The following is a 14,490-nucleotide window of genomic DNA, read 5'->3' on the forward strand; positions in this document are numbered from 1 at the left end:
AATGTAGGACTATTGTGGCTTTGCTGGAAAAAAGACCTGAGCATGGATGAGAACCTATCTAGTTGCTCACATAGAGCCATATTGAAATTGCTTCCAATCACTAATTCCCCTTCTGCTAAATCTAATATCATTTTGCTCAAGTCTCATAGCGCCACCATGTAGAGTGCTGGAGGAACATAAACCGACATGTTATTTACACATCTACCCTCCAAGAGAGCCGCAAAGTGACCATACGTGTCCATGCTTGAGTGTGTCACTATGAAAGGAAAACTTTTCTGCAGTAATATCCCCACCCCCTGGACCCTCTGGTGAAGCCTGAATGTGCCACTAATTTGTATCCCCACCTTCCAATCAAATGGGTTTCCTGCAATAGAACAACGCCCATTTCATGCTGCTTAATATATTGGAGAACCACCCCTCTTTTAAGTTTGTCACCCAAGCCATTTCCGTTCCAGGAGAGCAGTTTGAATGCTGCCCTGGTTTTGCTGAGTGCTGAAGTGTCAGGCATCGCTAGTACCTGCTCCCCAATGGAAACTGGAGCACGATTATCCTGGACCGTCCAGCTGTGTGTTGTTGACAGGTCTACATTCATTGTTGGTGCTAGATTTGAGGGCTGTGGTATTTCCCCACCGTGGGGAGGGGAACTAATCCATACGAAAGCATGTTTTGATAACCAATACCCTGGATGTGTATGTGGCAAAAAAAAAAAGAAAATCCCTAAAACTTACAAAAAACTCCCACCCTGCCTACCTGCATGACAGACTTCAAACTACCTGCCACTCTAACATTGCAGAGTGCCTGCCACCCTCCAATCCCTGTTTCGGGGAGATGTAGACCCTAGACCCACCCTCCCAACCCCCATTTCAATCATTCTCAATGCAGCCTGGAGTAAATATAAATAAGTTCGACATTGGTACACTCAGCCGGTGTTGCCGCAGAAGTCACTCGTTCCAGGAACCCCCGTCCGACATTGTCCACCAACTTTCGCTGATGACTTTTTCTGAATCCTCCAGCCATTTGAGTAATCGACGTGAAAGGCGTAAACTAGAGTTCACTTCCTCGTGGGTCTAATAGAAGGTGATTCAGTGACACAGTTTGAGGTGGAGTAGGCTATGTCTCTGCGGAAGTGTCTTTATCAGTGAGATTCTACTCTTCTGGGCCGGACACAGTCCGCTTCTGGGCGTTCACTAGTTTTCTTCTGTGCCCTGGTTCACCAACCTTCCGCCAGTCATCCAGCCACTCCCAGGTCGCTGCAGGCTCTGTGAAGAACCACGTTTTTCCCTTTTGCAGGATACAACATTGCATATATCAGCGCTTTTTCTCTGAGGGCTTTTTTGACTTCGAGGAAGTACATTCGTTGCTTTTGTACTTTGATGGTAAAATCAGGGAAGAATATGACAGTATTGTTCTCAACTCTGAGAGGAGGGGCAGAGCATGCAGTTTGCCAAATAACATCCCTGTCTCAGAAATTAAAGACACATGCAAGTATTGGCCTGGGTGGTTGACAAGGTTAAGGTCGGCCACCGTGAACACGGTGTGCTCTTTCAATGGGGAAGAATTTGGAGAGTTTTTTGGGCTGTAGCTACTGGGTGATAAGCTCCTTGACAAATAGATTTGTGGTGGGCCCCTCTCCTCTCTCAGGAACTCTCAGAATTCTAACATTGCTCAATCTGGCTCTCCCCTCATAGTCATCTAGGTGTTCTGCAAGGTCCTTATTGGTGGATTGCAGTTTGTGAATGTGTTTTTCCAGGGCCTTTGTGGTGCTAGCAAGGCCCTGTGCCACCCCTCCACCTCTTGCACACGGTCGTCCATTCTCCTGAGATCAGCATGTAGTATAGAGATTTTAATGGACACGTATCAATTTAGGATTCTAGCGATGTACGCACCGCTGTGACCGCTTCTAGTATGTCTTGTAGGGAAGGATGTATGTCGTTACAACGCGTGGTATTACCACGCGTACCGTTACAACGCAGGTTTTACAATGCAAGTCGATACAATGAATTGCGTTGAGGGGCGTTGGATAGTGGAATAGTTTAATTTACTATTCCAACTCCAGTCCCCGTGGATAGTAGGGAAGGTGTTGGATAGTAAATTAAACTATTCCCTATCCTACAGCGCCCTCCAGCGCAAGTCGTTGTAACGACTTTCGTTGTAAAACCTGCATGGTAATGGTACCACGTTGTAAAAGATTTGTGGTAAAGGATGTTCCCCGTAGGGAAGGGGAGCCTTGTTCCGTGGATGCCTGTTTCGTGTCCTTCACCATATCAGGATGGGCATTTGTCCACTCTTGGGCGTTGTGCCAAGAAACCATGTCCAGCTTTTGCTGGTGCGATCCACGGCCCCCTTTGCTCCCTGACATGGCTGTACCAGGGTGGCAGCTCCGAGCTATGTCACTGTATAAGAGGGGATAGGGCCCAGGGCATCCCCACAGCCTGTGTCCCCACCGGCCTGTCAGTTGCCCCCTTGCAGCATTCCCCACCACTGCAACCACATGCGCCACCTGGGCCCTTGGATGGAAGCTGTAGTGGGGCACCTCCCCTGGGTCGCTGTAGACTTTTAATAGCTGGCCGCCTGAAGACTGGTTTCAATACACGGGGTCCCCATTCATCGCTACTCAGGCCCCCACTCACCGCTACTCACAGGGAGCAACCACTTGGGTGCTGGCCACACAGCACCATGCGGGCCCACGCTGTTAGTCAGTACTGGGCTGTCTGCTGAGTCAGCGCCACCTCTATCCAGCCAGTCATGGCATCTCTCCGCCAGGTACTGGACCAACCTGCTCCTCCTCGGCTCTCTCTGCTTTGCGTCTGGAGCGGGTGAGGCAGCAGCTCGGCGCCTGGGACAGGCCACCAACCTCCCAGGTCCAGGCTCCGAGTGCGATGTTGTCACTGTGATCACAGAGTCACCCGGTTCAGCGGATATCTTCCAGTAGCTGGCAGTCTGAATGTTGCAGATTCCTCTTGGCTATACGTTGATGCGTGTAAGCGGTCTCCGGCTGCTCTCAGGCCACAAATCTCAGTGGGGACAGAACCACGAGTCGGTTCATTTCGTCTGGGCAATCCAGCCATTGACACCCTCAGCCCGCACCCGGGTCGAGTTTACCCACCTAGGCCACAGGATTAAAGGTGGATATTCAAGGATTTAGACGTGAGAGCCGGGACCACATTAGTGTGCAGCCATCTTCCCGGCAGTTGGCCAAGCCCCTTTAAAAAGCTTTTTATGTTGATGATAATTATATTTCACATTCCTCAAGTTGATTTCAGGGATTCATTAAAAACATTGACATGGTAGATGGCATTTGGGATCATGCAATGCTCTTAACTGAGCTCTGAAGAAGCCTCCATAGAGCTGGTTATAGGCAGCTCTGTATTTGTACAATATCATTTGGTGCACAGACATAGGTTTTGTGGTGAAAAGGAGAATGGTGAAAAGGAGGAACAAAGAAAAGGTATGGGAGAATAGGGACAGTGGGATGGTTGGTAAGGTATATACAAGCAGAGTGAGACTGGAAGAAACAGAGCGAGCAAAGGGTGGTGGTTGGGTGAGTAGAGAGGGTAAGAAAATTTAAACTGTAGACTTTTTTATATTGTACTATTTCTACACACTTTTCATTTGGCCCAGGAGTAATCGTGTCGCAATATGGGAATTATGAAAGAAATGGCCTTGGCGGATCTCTTGTAGGAGTCTATTTTTGGATTTATTTGCAATGCTTTTGAATTTCAAAACATCAAAGAAAAGTTCACAGATTTCAAGATTTTAGAATCCTCAAAAGAGAGACAGAGTGATATAAGGATTGTATTGTTTTTTGTTTTTTTCCTCCAGAAAAACGTAAGCCACAACGCAAGATTTATTTGTCGTCAGTGAGGAAAGTGGTATTGGCCAGGGATGAGACTGCTCCAAGATGTGAGACACAGCCAATGAGTAAAACTTGTCTAGGTGCCTAGACACTTTTGTGTGTATTCTAGCCACTTAGTGAAGGAAGCATTACATAATTTTTCATCTCCTTCATACATAGCCACTGCATACATGAATTCTTCAATCTACAAAACTTTGGTCCTTCTCAGGCTTGGTCATAGAGTAATGAAAGCATGTTGTAGGGAGCAGTCACAGAAGAAACACACTTATTTTCTGAAAAATCAAACATTCTGGTGCAGTTGAACATTCAGATGATGGAAAACCTTGGGACTTCGGCACCCCTTTAGCTTTTGATCCTGTGCATTGGTAGATGATCTCTTACTCATTGAGTATTAACCCATCAAAGTCTGTGTTTTTTCTGACCAAGAACATTGGGACCACTGTCTTTCTTCTCAGTGGATCAAAATTATGGAACCCTCTCCTACTGGAGTAGTTAGAAATCAGAAGGCCTGATAGATACACAGTCATTTCAAAATATTGTTTAATAAATTATTTTACACTGTATGGAGTTACTGTTATAAATTCAAATGGGTGGCATTTTTGTAAATGGTATTCAGAACACGGTGCAACCTATTCACAAAAGTGAATTTGGCTCGAAGCATACGTTTATGACCAATTTTCCTTAATTATGCTTGCCATGAATTCACAAAAACATGTCTGGCTGCACCATTATAAGTGAGGGGATCTCAGTCATTAGTGCATAGCTCTCCACACCCATAAATCCCACTCAATAAGTGCATTTCAAGAACTGACTATTATGGGAAGTTTAGGAATGGCCGCAAACAGTTTTCAGCCTAGGAATGGTCAGATATTTCATCCAGCATAGTGAGAGAAAAAACCCTTCCATAGGTCAGAAAGGAAACGAGCCACTCCCAGATTTAAAGGGGCAGTAGGTGAAATAATATGTCCCCATGTGTGGACAAAAATAAAAGAATGCACATGTGCACAGGGTATCCAGTTTTCCCTGTGCGGGGTTCTTGTCTACATACAAAACTACATTCTTGGCATCTACCTTTTTGGTTCATTCGAGGGCATATTACATTCAGTGGATAACAGTGCAGTTAAGAAAAAAGGCGGATAATCTTTTCTAAAACACAAGGTGCTAAAACTGTGCAGAGAGACTGGATCTCAATAATTTGGCTTTGGGAGTTTGCTTCAACCCCCGTTCCTTCTGTATAGTGGTTATATAATCGAACCAATGAGGCATTAAATAGCGTGTTCCCAAATTAATTAAGCTCTGTTGTGATTATAACATGGACTTTGACCTTTACATTCCAGTTACAAATTTGCCTCTGTTTGGTTTATTTGTACACTTCTTGTATATACATGTGTTGTGTAAGCTCTTTCATACATAGTTACCACACCAATAATGAACAATAACTCGGGTAATTATTTGCATCTGAAAGGTGTAATTGAACTAAAAGGTGGAGTGAATTAATTGAACTAATTTAATGTTTCAGTTAAGAGTTGAAGAGCTGCCCCCACGTAGAGCAATTCTGAAACGTTTAAATGAGAGTGGAGGAAAGGCACTTAAAAGTGCTACACTGAGTTCTGAAGAAAAGCAGACCGTGGAAAGTGGACTCGATGAAGCAAACAATCGCTGGATAAAGGTTAGTTATTGCAGCTGTCTACACTTGGCATGTGCGGCTAGCTGACCGAGGCCAGACTCTCTAAGCAAAATGTTCAGTGACTTAATGTATGTACATCCGATACTGCTAATACACTGATATACAAAGGAAATGTGGACGTGTGCTTACACACATTTTTAAAACGTACTCGTGCCTATTCGTTTTGCAGTGGAAATATCTTTGAACAGTTTTTTTTTAATATCTATGTTATGAAAGAAATGAACGTATTAATATTATGTAGGAGTTGCATTTTGTAATTTTTGGATATGACTATGGTGTAAGTGCCTATTACATACTCACTTTGAACACAATTAGATTTGTCGGTCCTGAGTGTTTGTTAATCGTATCATTAATTTCCCTACAATGCAATTTCCTATATCAGTTTAAATGTGAAGCATTTTCTTGTTACGTGAAGGCTTGTTCAAGGGCTCCTTTTATTTCCACTATTTGGAATGTGCTGACCCATCAAGGAAAACGATTGAACAGAGAAGACAGATAAAATATCGAAAAAAAATCTCAGTGATTGAGCATTCAAACTGGATATGGCCTTCACTCTCACCCACTTGCATTTCGTTTAGTTGTTCTATATTGCGATTTCTAGAGCATGTTACACCCTGATGAAATCTTTAATCAAATGTGTTGTGGAAGTCAAAGCATTGCGTTACCGTTATGTAAACAATCAACAGCCAATGTTTTAGTGACCGTGACAGGGAATTCATGTAATCACTATGATCGATCGTCATTATGTGAGTGAGGCTTTATTTTTAGACCTAACAGCATGATTGACCTCTAAATGATGAAACTGAGAGCGAAATGTTTTTTTAACACCTTTAAACTTTATATAGATATAATCAAAGACATACGATAACACATTTTGTTATTGTGATGAATCTAGCAGCCATGTAAAGTTGATCCATCATTTGGGTATTTGAGCATCAAGATAACAAGTCTTAACTGGAAACCCTTTCTTTCCTGAATCAGCAATGGTTTTATGATATGCAGATAAATGGGTATGTCCATCAAAACGTACAATTATTCAAATAAGTTTGCATACATGCTCTTGCATTCACTGCATTCTAACAGACAACAGGTGCATTTGTGGTAATTAGGGATTTTGATAGAATTTCCTGTTTACATTGAATTTTAAAGGCTGCACGGTCTGTGCAGATTGGTTGGTTAACTGACAGAATATCGACCACAAAAATATAGATGTAAAAAATAGTGAGGTAAAAATATAGAACGCAAAAATATTGACTCCCTATACGTAAACAGCTAAGTCCAAAATATATATATTTCTAAATTGCTTACAATAATATAGTTGTATTAAATATCGAATTTAAAATATATTTAATTTAAAAAATTTAAATAACATAAATTAAATAATAACTTTATGTTATAAAAAATATTTAAATATATATTCAAACAAATACAACCAATAAACTTATTTTAAAAAATGTAAACGCAGACATATATAAATAAAATTATACATATATAAAAAATATAAACTAATATTTTAATTAATATATTTAAAAAAATCTTAAATAGCATAATATGATCAAACATATATGTAAACATATTTAAATATATCAAAAACATAAAATAATAAAGGTAATCAATTTAATTTAAAATAAAAGTTAAACAACACACATACTTGACAATTTAATTAAAATTAAGTTGTAAACAAAATAAATTGCTAATTATATTATTATTATAATTATTATTATTATCATTATGATTATAACAAATCAAACACATAATTATATAAATTAAACATGAAATGAATTAATACAAATTAAAATAAATATATACATTTCCCACCACATTAAAAAATAATTCTATTAAATAAATATGAACATAATTACTATAACCTAAAACAACAGAACAGTAAGAAAATAGTTTACACCACACAAAAATAAGATTTACTATTCTAACTACAATAGTTATAAAATTACTTAAAATATAACGTTACAAAATACTACAATTTACTATTCCCACTACACTTAATACAACAATACAATTTATAATGAACAAAAAAATAATAATTTCCTTTCCAGTCAGTGCAACAGTAGGGAAAGCTCTGGATTACAGAGGAGTAACATTTACTATTCTCTCTCCAGTCAGTCCAACAATAGGGAAAGCATTGGATTGCAGAGAGGGTAAAATTTACTATTCCCACCCCAGTCATTGCAACAGCAGGGAAAGCTTTGGATTGCGGAAGGGTAGAGTGTACTATTCACAACACTTATAGAAAACCAGGGGTCTAATACAAAAGCCAAATTAATGGACTGTGAAAGAGGCATGACTGTTACCAAATCAGTCAAGGATACAAAATTCCTGTGAAGCCTATAAACAAAAAACATAACAGTGAACAAAAATCAGAACCGCAAGTGATTGTTGGTGAGACTCAAAAGAAATATCTATGTGGTTAATGGATTCCTATCAAATGTCATGCGATGATCAATAATCTCATTTGGCCATCCAAAGTCTTGGGCGGTCTGTCTCTTGATCATTGAGACCATTTCCACACCCAATTTGTAAATATTCAATGGGTCAAGCCCACAATCACTGTGTTGACCATGAGAGAAATAGAATCATATGGGAACTAGTGCAGTGCAAAAAAAGAAAAGGGTAGTGAATAAAATAGAGTGAAGAGACAAAAAAGGGAACGTTTTATTCAGAATACTGTCTCTTCCCCTAATTAAAATCATGAACAGTGCAATAAGGCAGTATCAAACAAATAATTAACTGCCACGAGGGGCCAACATGTTTCAGCCAGTAGGGAAAGTGGTCCCACGGCTTTCTTCAGGGCCTCTGTTCTACTAAATTGCTACCGCTAGTGTAAATACAAAAAGAATATGCTGATAAATAATGAAAAGGATATGGATGGACATATTAGTCTGTATTCATATTCCTCTGTATCAACTGGTGTGTCTCACATTCAGATTGACCAGGGACTAGACCCTGACTCAGGTCTTGCTTTGGGGCAACGACGGACAGAGCGGGGCCTCCATCTTCCTGAGCTGGGTCCAGGAGAGGTGAGGTCTATTCCCTTTCCAGTCAGTACAACAGTGGGGAAAGCATTGGATTGCGGAGGGGTGAAATTTACTCTTACCACTCCAGTTAGTACAACAGTAGGGAAGGCGCTGGATTGCAAAGGGGTACAATTTACTATTCCCACTCCAGTCAGTACAACAGTTGGGAAAGTGTTGGATTGCTGAGGGGTACAATTTATTATTCCCACCCCACTGAGTTCAACATTACAAACAAACAAAATAAAAATATTTTTATAACAAAGTAAATAAAAAATAATAAATATGTTGACAAAATATATATATTTTAAAATGTTAAAATGTAAAAATAAAAATGTATAATTAGGGCTCCCGGTTTTATGGTATTCATTTTTTTGCCATTTCCATCTCCATTTATTCATATTAATTTTTTGCTAATTTTATCTGTATATATTCATATTTATTTTGGGGTTTGAAAAATTCATCTGAAATTAGTATATTTCCACATTTATTTAACCGATAAATATGCACTCAGAATTGAATGTCTGCAAGGTTTCAATGCTGTGAACACCCGCAGCAGATACATTAGTGCACATATATGAAAATATGCAGATTTAAGTATCAACCTTGTGCATAACTACTACTGTTAGAGCCTCTTTACTAAAATTCCTTATTTTTTTTACCCCTTATTTATCAATCAACACAGCTATTGGCCTGGCAGTCATGGCAGACAGTATTTAGAATTACTCAAAAAGCAACCCAATGTCCGTTTTTAACCACTTTTAAAAATAAATACAGACAAGAAAACAAATGTTTTGTAAAAAATCATTAGAAACGGAAAACAGGGAGCCTTATTATAATGTTAAATACATATCAGAAATACCAACAAATATTATTATAAATAAAATACAAAAATGATTTTCATAAAAATAAATGTGTTTATTTAGAAATTATTTATTAACAAAAACATTAATTATTACATACATTTAGTTTAGTTACTTCCTCCCCTATAACACCACTAAAGTCACAACCTGCGGCTAAAAAATTATTTACAGTATTAATATAAATATGCATCAATAAATTAAATTTCATTAATTAAATATTCATTATTAATTAATTATAATTACTTCCCACAATATACTCCCACAAAACACATAACACAATTAATTATTTAATGAATAATTATTATTAATTAAAATAAAATAATTTCTTAAAATGTATCTAGTTTTTACCCCATGCCCCTACAAAACCCAGAACCCACATCTAAAATTTGAAAAATATATATTTGCACACTTAACATAATTAATTATCAATTAACCAAATATTATTAATTAAAAACCAAATTATAATTCATTAAAATTAATTAATTTCCCTCCCTTAACTCCTATAATCCCTACAACCCGCACCTAAAATTGAACTTTAATAACAATATTAGAATGAATTTTAATTATATTTAACAACTAATATATTACTTCCCACCCTTTGCCCTTATTAACCCCACAGCCTGCACCTAAAAAAAGAAAATGACACAATTACCATAATGAATGATCAATTCATTAAAATAAATGAACTAATTAATAAATAATTGAAAATAAATTACTTCCCACCCTTTACCCCCACCACCCCCACCAAAAACATTACGCCCAGCTCATCCTCTCCCTCACAAAGGATCCCCACAACACCAGCCTCAGCTTCCTGGAAGGAATGAAAGACGTCAGAGCTGCCTGAAGCTAAACTGGGAGAAGACAGAAGTCCTCATCCTCAGACCCACCCCCTCAGCATGGGACATCACCTGGTGGCTGTCTGCCCTCAGAACCCCCCCACTCCCACGGACCATGCCCGAAACCTCAGCATCATACTTGACTCCTCCCTCACCATGACCCGAAAGATCAACACCATCACCTCCACCTGCTTCAACACCCTCTGCATCCTTTACAAGACCTTTAAATGGATCCCCACTGAATCCAGAAAGACAGTCACCCAAGGACTCATGACAAGCAGACTCAACTACGGGAATGCCCTCAACGCCGGAATAAAGAAATCCCTGCTCCGCAAACTCCAGACCATGCACAACACTGGATCCAGACTCGTCCTCAGCATCCCACGACATGAACACATCACCCAACACCTGCGAAACCTCCACTGGCTCCCTGTCGAGAAGAGAGTAACCTTTGAAGCTACTCACCCATGCCTACAAATCCTTCCACAACACCGGCCCCCAAAACCTCAACGAAAGAGTCTCCTTCCACGTACCCAAGAGACACCTCCACTTCGCTGACCTTGCCCTCGCTGAAACCCAGGGCATCCGCAAATGCAAAGCCGGCAGAAGAGCCTTCTCCTACACTGCGGCAAAAACCTGGAACGAGCTTCCGATCAACATCAGACGCTCACCCACTCTGCACACCTTCACGAAGAGCCTCAAAACCTAGCATAATCTCCCTTTATGTTGCCAATCTAAAGATAATGCTGCCATATTTCCCATTAGCCTATGTTCACTTTCGTATTTATCCCATGGTGGCACTATTAAAGGATTTGTTGCTTCAGCTAATATGTTTCTTCATCTGTCTGCTACTGAATCTATGAATTTCTTTTCTAAACATCATAAGGAACAAGTTAAGTGATGTCTATGTGTGTAAACTGTCTCTAATGTTATGGTGGGTCTAAAGAAGTGTCCCACTATATCAGAATGTTTAGCATCAGGCTGTCAATTCAAGTGCTTCAGCACAGGTACTCCTGGAAAGAACCAAGTGATGATTAAAGAAATAGTATTGGAAATGACCTTTTCCATAGATTAAGCTCAACAATAAGCTACTGGTAACTCCATAAGTCAAAGGGAGATGATGATATGTAATCCCCTCAGCAACTGATGCTGGCAATTGCATGCAAATTTATCAGTCCCTAGCATTCACTGTGTCAACATATTCATAAAGCAATTTTGAATACACATTCAATGAATAATCTCCTCTAGAAACATCTACGTGTACGTCTTTCTCATCTGTTGCTGATAAAATGTTGTCAGTAAGAAGTGGTGTCGGAGGGGTAAGTGTAGACCTAAGCTCCTCTACCTGTGGTGAATTGGGCAAATTCTAAATTACTAGCAAAACAATTAGTACTAATGTATTCTAGTGTATGGGTCAGGCTCCATGAATTCTTCTGATGTCATACCTTTTCACTAGAAGATTACAGCATAATCCTTTCAGTTAATGTTCACTTGTGCAAATAGCAAAGCAAAGTTCAAATGTCTTTTCCAGTAAATATGTACAATGATCTTTGTGAGACTTCCTTAGCCCTACTCCATGTTCTTCTAAGGAACAACCTTACGCTCCTTCAGCAGACTCTGGCCTTGGTACTATTCTTTGAAGTTTCGGCAAATCTATTAAGTTCTCTCTCTAATAAATGCTCAGTGCAAACTCACTAATGACCACTTTCAGGACAAATTGGCTCAGTCTGTTTAGTGGCAATGCAATTTCAAAACTCAGTTCTGCCACAAAAGTTCAGTTCAAGGAGGATACATTAGGTGTGAATTGTTATAGCAAAAGGTGCAAAATACTCTCTCCCAGGTATTGACAGGTAGGTTTGTCCATTCACGTTAGAGTAATCTGACAAGGTACTCTAGCTTTCTTTGATCTCCTTACTGTTGGCCCTTCTTCATCATGGTCTGTGGCGCATGCACTTCAGACAAACATTGTCTCTCACTCTCCTGTCTTCTTGACCACCGGTCTCTGGGTACTGAACTTGGCTAAAATGCTTCCTCTGTCTCACTATAACCACAAGCACATAAGAAAAAGGTGCTGCTATATCATCAAGCAGACCAGGGACATTGCGCGTATGACAGTATGAGCAGTGTGTATCCAGTTATGGTGACCTCACAGCTGTTGTAGTGACCAGAATCACTGGGTAGGGGCCATGCCACAGAGCCTCCAAGCTTGACTTCTGCATGTGCTTTTTCATCATAACCCAGTCACCAGGGACTGAGATCATGGCATTGCTTCTGTTGAGGCAGAGCGGTAGTCTCTCCTGCCTGGTGAAATACCGAATGCACCACATCAGCCAGTCCTTTGCAGTGATCAAGAATCATGTCATCTATAAGGCTCACAAGTGCATTCACAGGCACAGCTGGCAGTTTCATGGTCTTTACCCATGATTATCTAATGGGGTGATAATCCTCTCCTCCTATCTGCAGTGACACAATAGGCAAATCATCAGGCTATTTCACGGATGTGAAAGCACACTATTTAGCCAATCTGGATTCAAAGTGCCATTGACTTCCTCCACAATTCCTGAAGCCTCTGTCCGACTTGCAATACTGCACATCACATCTTCAGGACCTCATTATTAAAATGAGGTCCACGGTCTGAATCCAGAGAAGTCAGGAAACTGAACCTCGGAATTACCTCCCCCCAACAACTTAGCCACTCTGAGACTATAATTTCTCCTAGTTGGGTACGCTTCAACCCAACATAAGAAAATGCACACAATCACTAGGATATGCACACAGTCCAGATGCATCCTGTTGAAGAGACCTCCTTATCTACCTATTTTGCTCAGTGTTACTGCTGTTCTACCTACATTTTGCAGTTGGCAATCAACACATCTGTGACCTAGTCCTTCAGCCATCAGTCTGAATCTTGGGTTAAACCATATTTGCCTAAACAAATGCACCATGGCGTGTACACCTACGTGTGAAGGTCTATGCTAATGTGCATCATTGGAGACAGCAAGCTAACCGCCAACGCAGGTCTTCCATCTCCTGAAACCCAAATGTCATCCTCATTTCTTTTGACACAACCTTCTCTAATCCAACCTTGCTGTTCTGCTTCTGACACTTCTTATAACTTCTTAACCTCATCTTAAGTAGCAACTGCGGTCAACAACAAATAGCAATATGTGGCAACCGATTTTTCAGTGTGATACTCCCAATTAAAGGAGTAAAGATTCAGAGCACACTATCACGCTGGATCATCAGCGTACCTATTTCCCACTGTCACATAGCCTGTGTCATTTCAATGTGCTGCACATTTCACAACTGCAATATGGGCAGGTAACTGTAAAGCCTTCAGAAGGCCATGGGCACTATCACCATTACATATGGGTGACCATGAATAGGTCATAAACCCATGTTGTGACTATAACTGTCCAAAGTCATGAATGACACCAACGCCTTACTGACTATCAGTGAAAGTTGTCACTTTCAGCTAGTCTGAAACGCATCATGCTCTAGTAAGAACAATCAAATCGGCCACTTGTGCTGAAAATACTCCTTGAAGGCAGGAGACTTTGACCACACCTGAGACAGTACAAAGTGCACAGCCAGTTCTCAGGTTCCATCATGGTCTAGTAAGCTGGAACCATCACAAACATCACATAATCTTATTCAGGAAGTGGCACATCTTATATGCTAGGTCTCAGCTTGGTGTATAGTTCAGTAACATCAATACAGTCATGCTCAACTTCACCTTTAACAAATTAATTTCTAGGGATGGGCAAAAGAAAAGCAGTGTTAAGTACAGTACATCTCCTCATTGTGAAATTTCCTGCACCAAGTATTTCTTGCTTGCACTTGGTGAGATGACTATTGGTTAAATATTGGGTTCTGGTACGAGTTAACAAGATATCCACAGAATGGGGGACAAACAATCTCAAAGGCTGACCCATGACAAGGCTCTCACATTGCTCTATGCTGAAACCTGTTTAGGCAATGGCTTTGGGACAGTCGTGCAAAGCAGCAGCTACAGGATCATGTGTGGTAGAAAAATAGGCTATGGCTCTGTGAGCATTCTTGTGCCTCTAAGTTAGCACCGAGAGAGTGAAGCCCTCTCTCTCACTGCAAAACAAAGAAAAACATTTATTATATTCAGGCATTCCCAGTGCTGGTGCATGGCAGAGACATTGTCTCAGCTCTGAGAAGGCCCACACAAAGCTGTCATTCCATTGTACCT

General features: G+C 40.2%; 1 protein-coding gene across 7 annotated transcripts in view; it reads left to right on the top strand.

The window, feature by feature from the left end:
- DMD (dystrophin) overlaps positions 1-14,490 on the top strand; it is a 6,826,337-nt gene that overhangs the window by 3,744,637 nt on the left and 3,067,210 nt on the right. For all 7 annotated transcript variants that reach the window (XM_078657819.1, XM_078657824.1, XM_078657821.1 and 4 more), the window contains exon 47: positions 5,376-5,525. In XM_078657819.1, coding sequence (XP_078513945.1) covers positions 5,376-5,525 — 150 coding nt within the window. The remainder of the gene's footprint in view (positions 1-5,375; positions 5,526-14,490) is intronic.

The sequence above is a fragment of the Lissotriton helveticus genome, chromosome 8 (genome assembly GCF_964261635.1).
Source record: "Lissotriton helveticus chromosome 8, aLisHel1.1, whole genome shotgun sequence".
Lineage (NCBI taxonomy): Eukaryota > Metazoa > Chordata > Amphibia > Caudata > Salamandridae > Lissotriton > Lissotriton helveticus.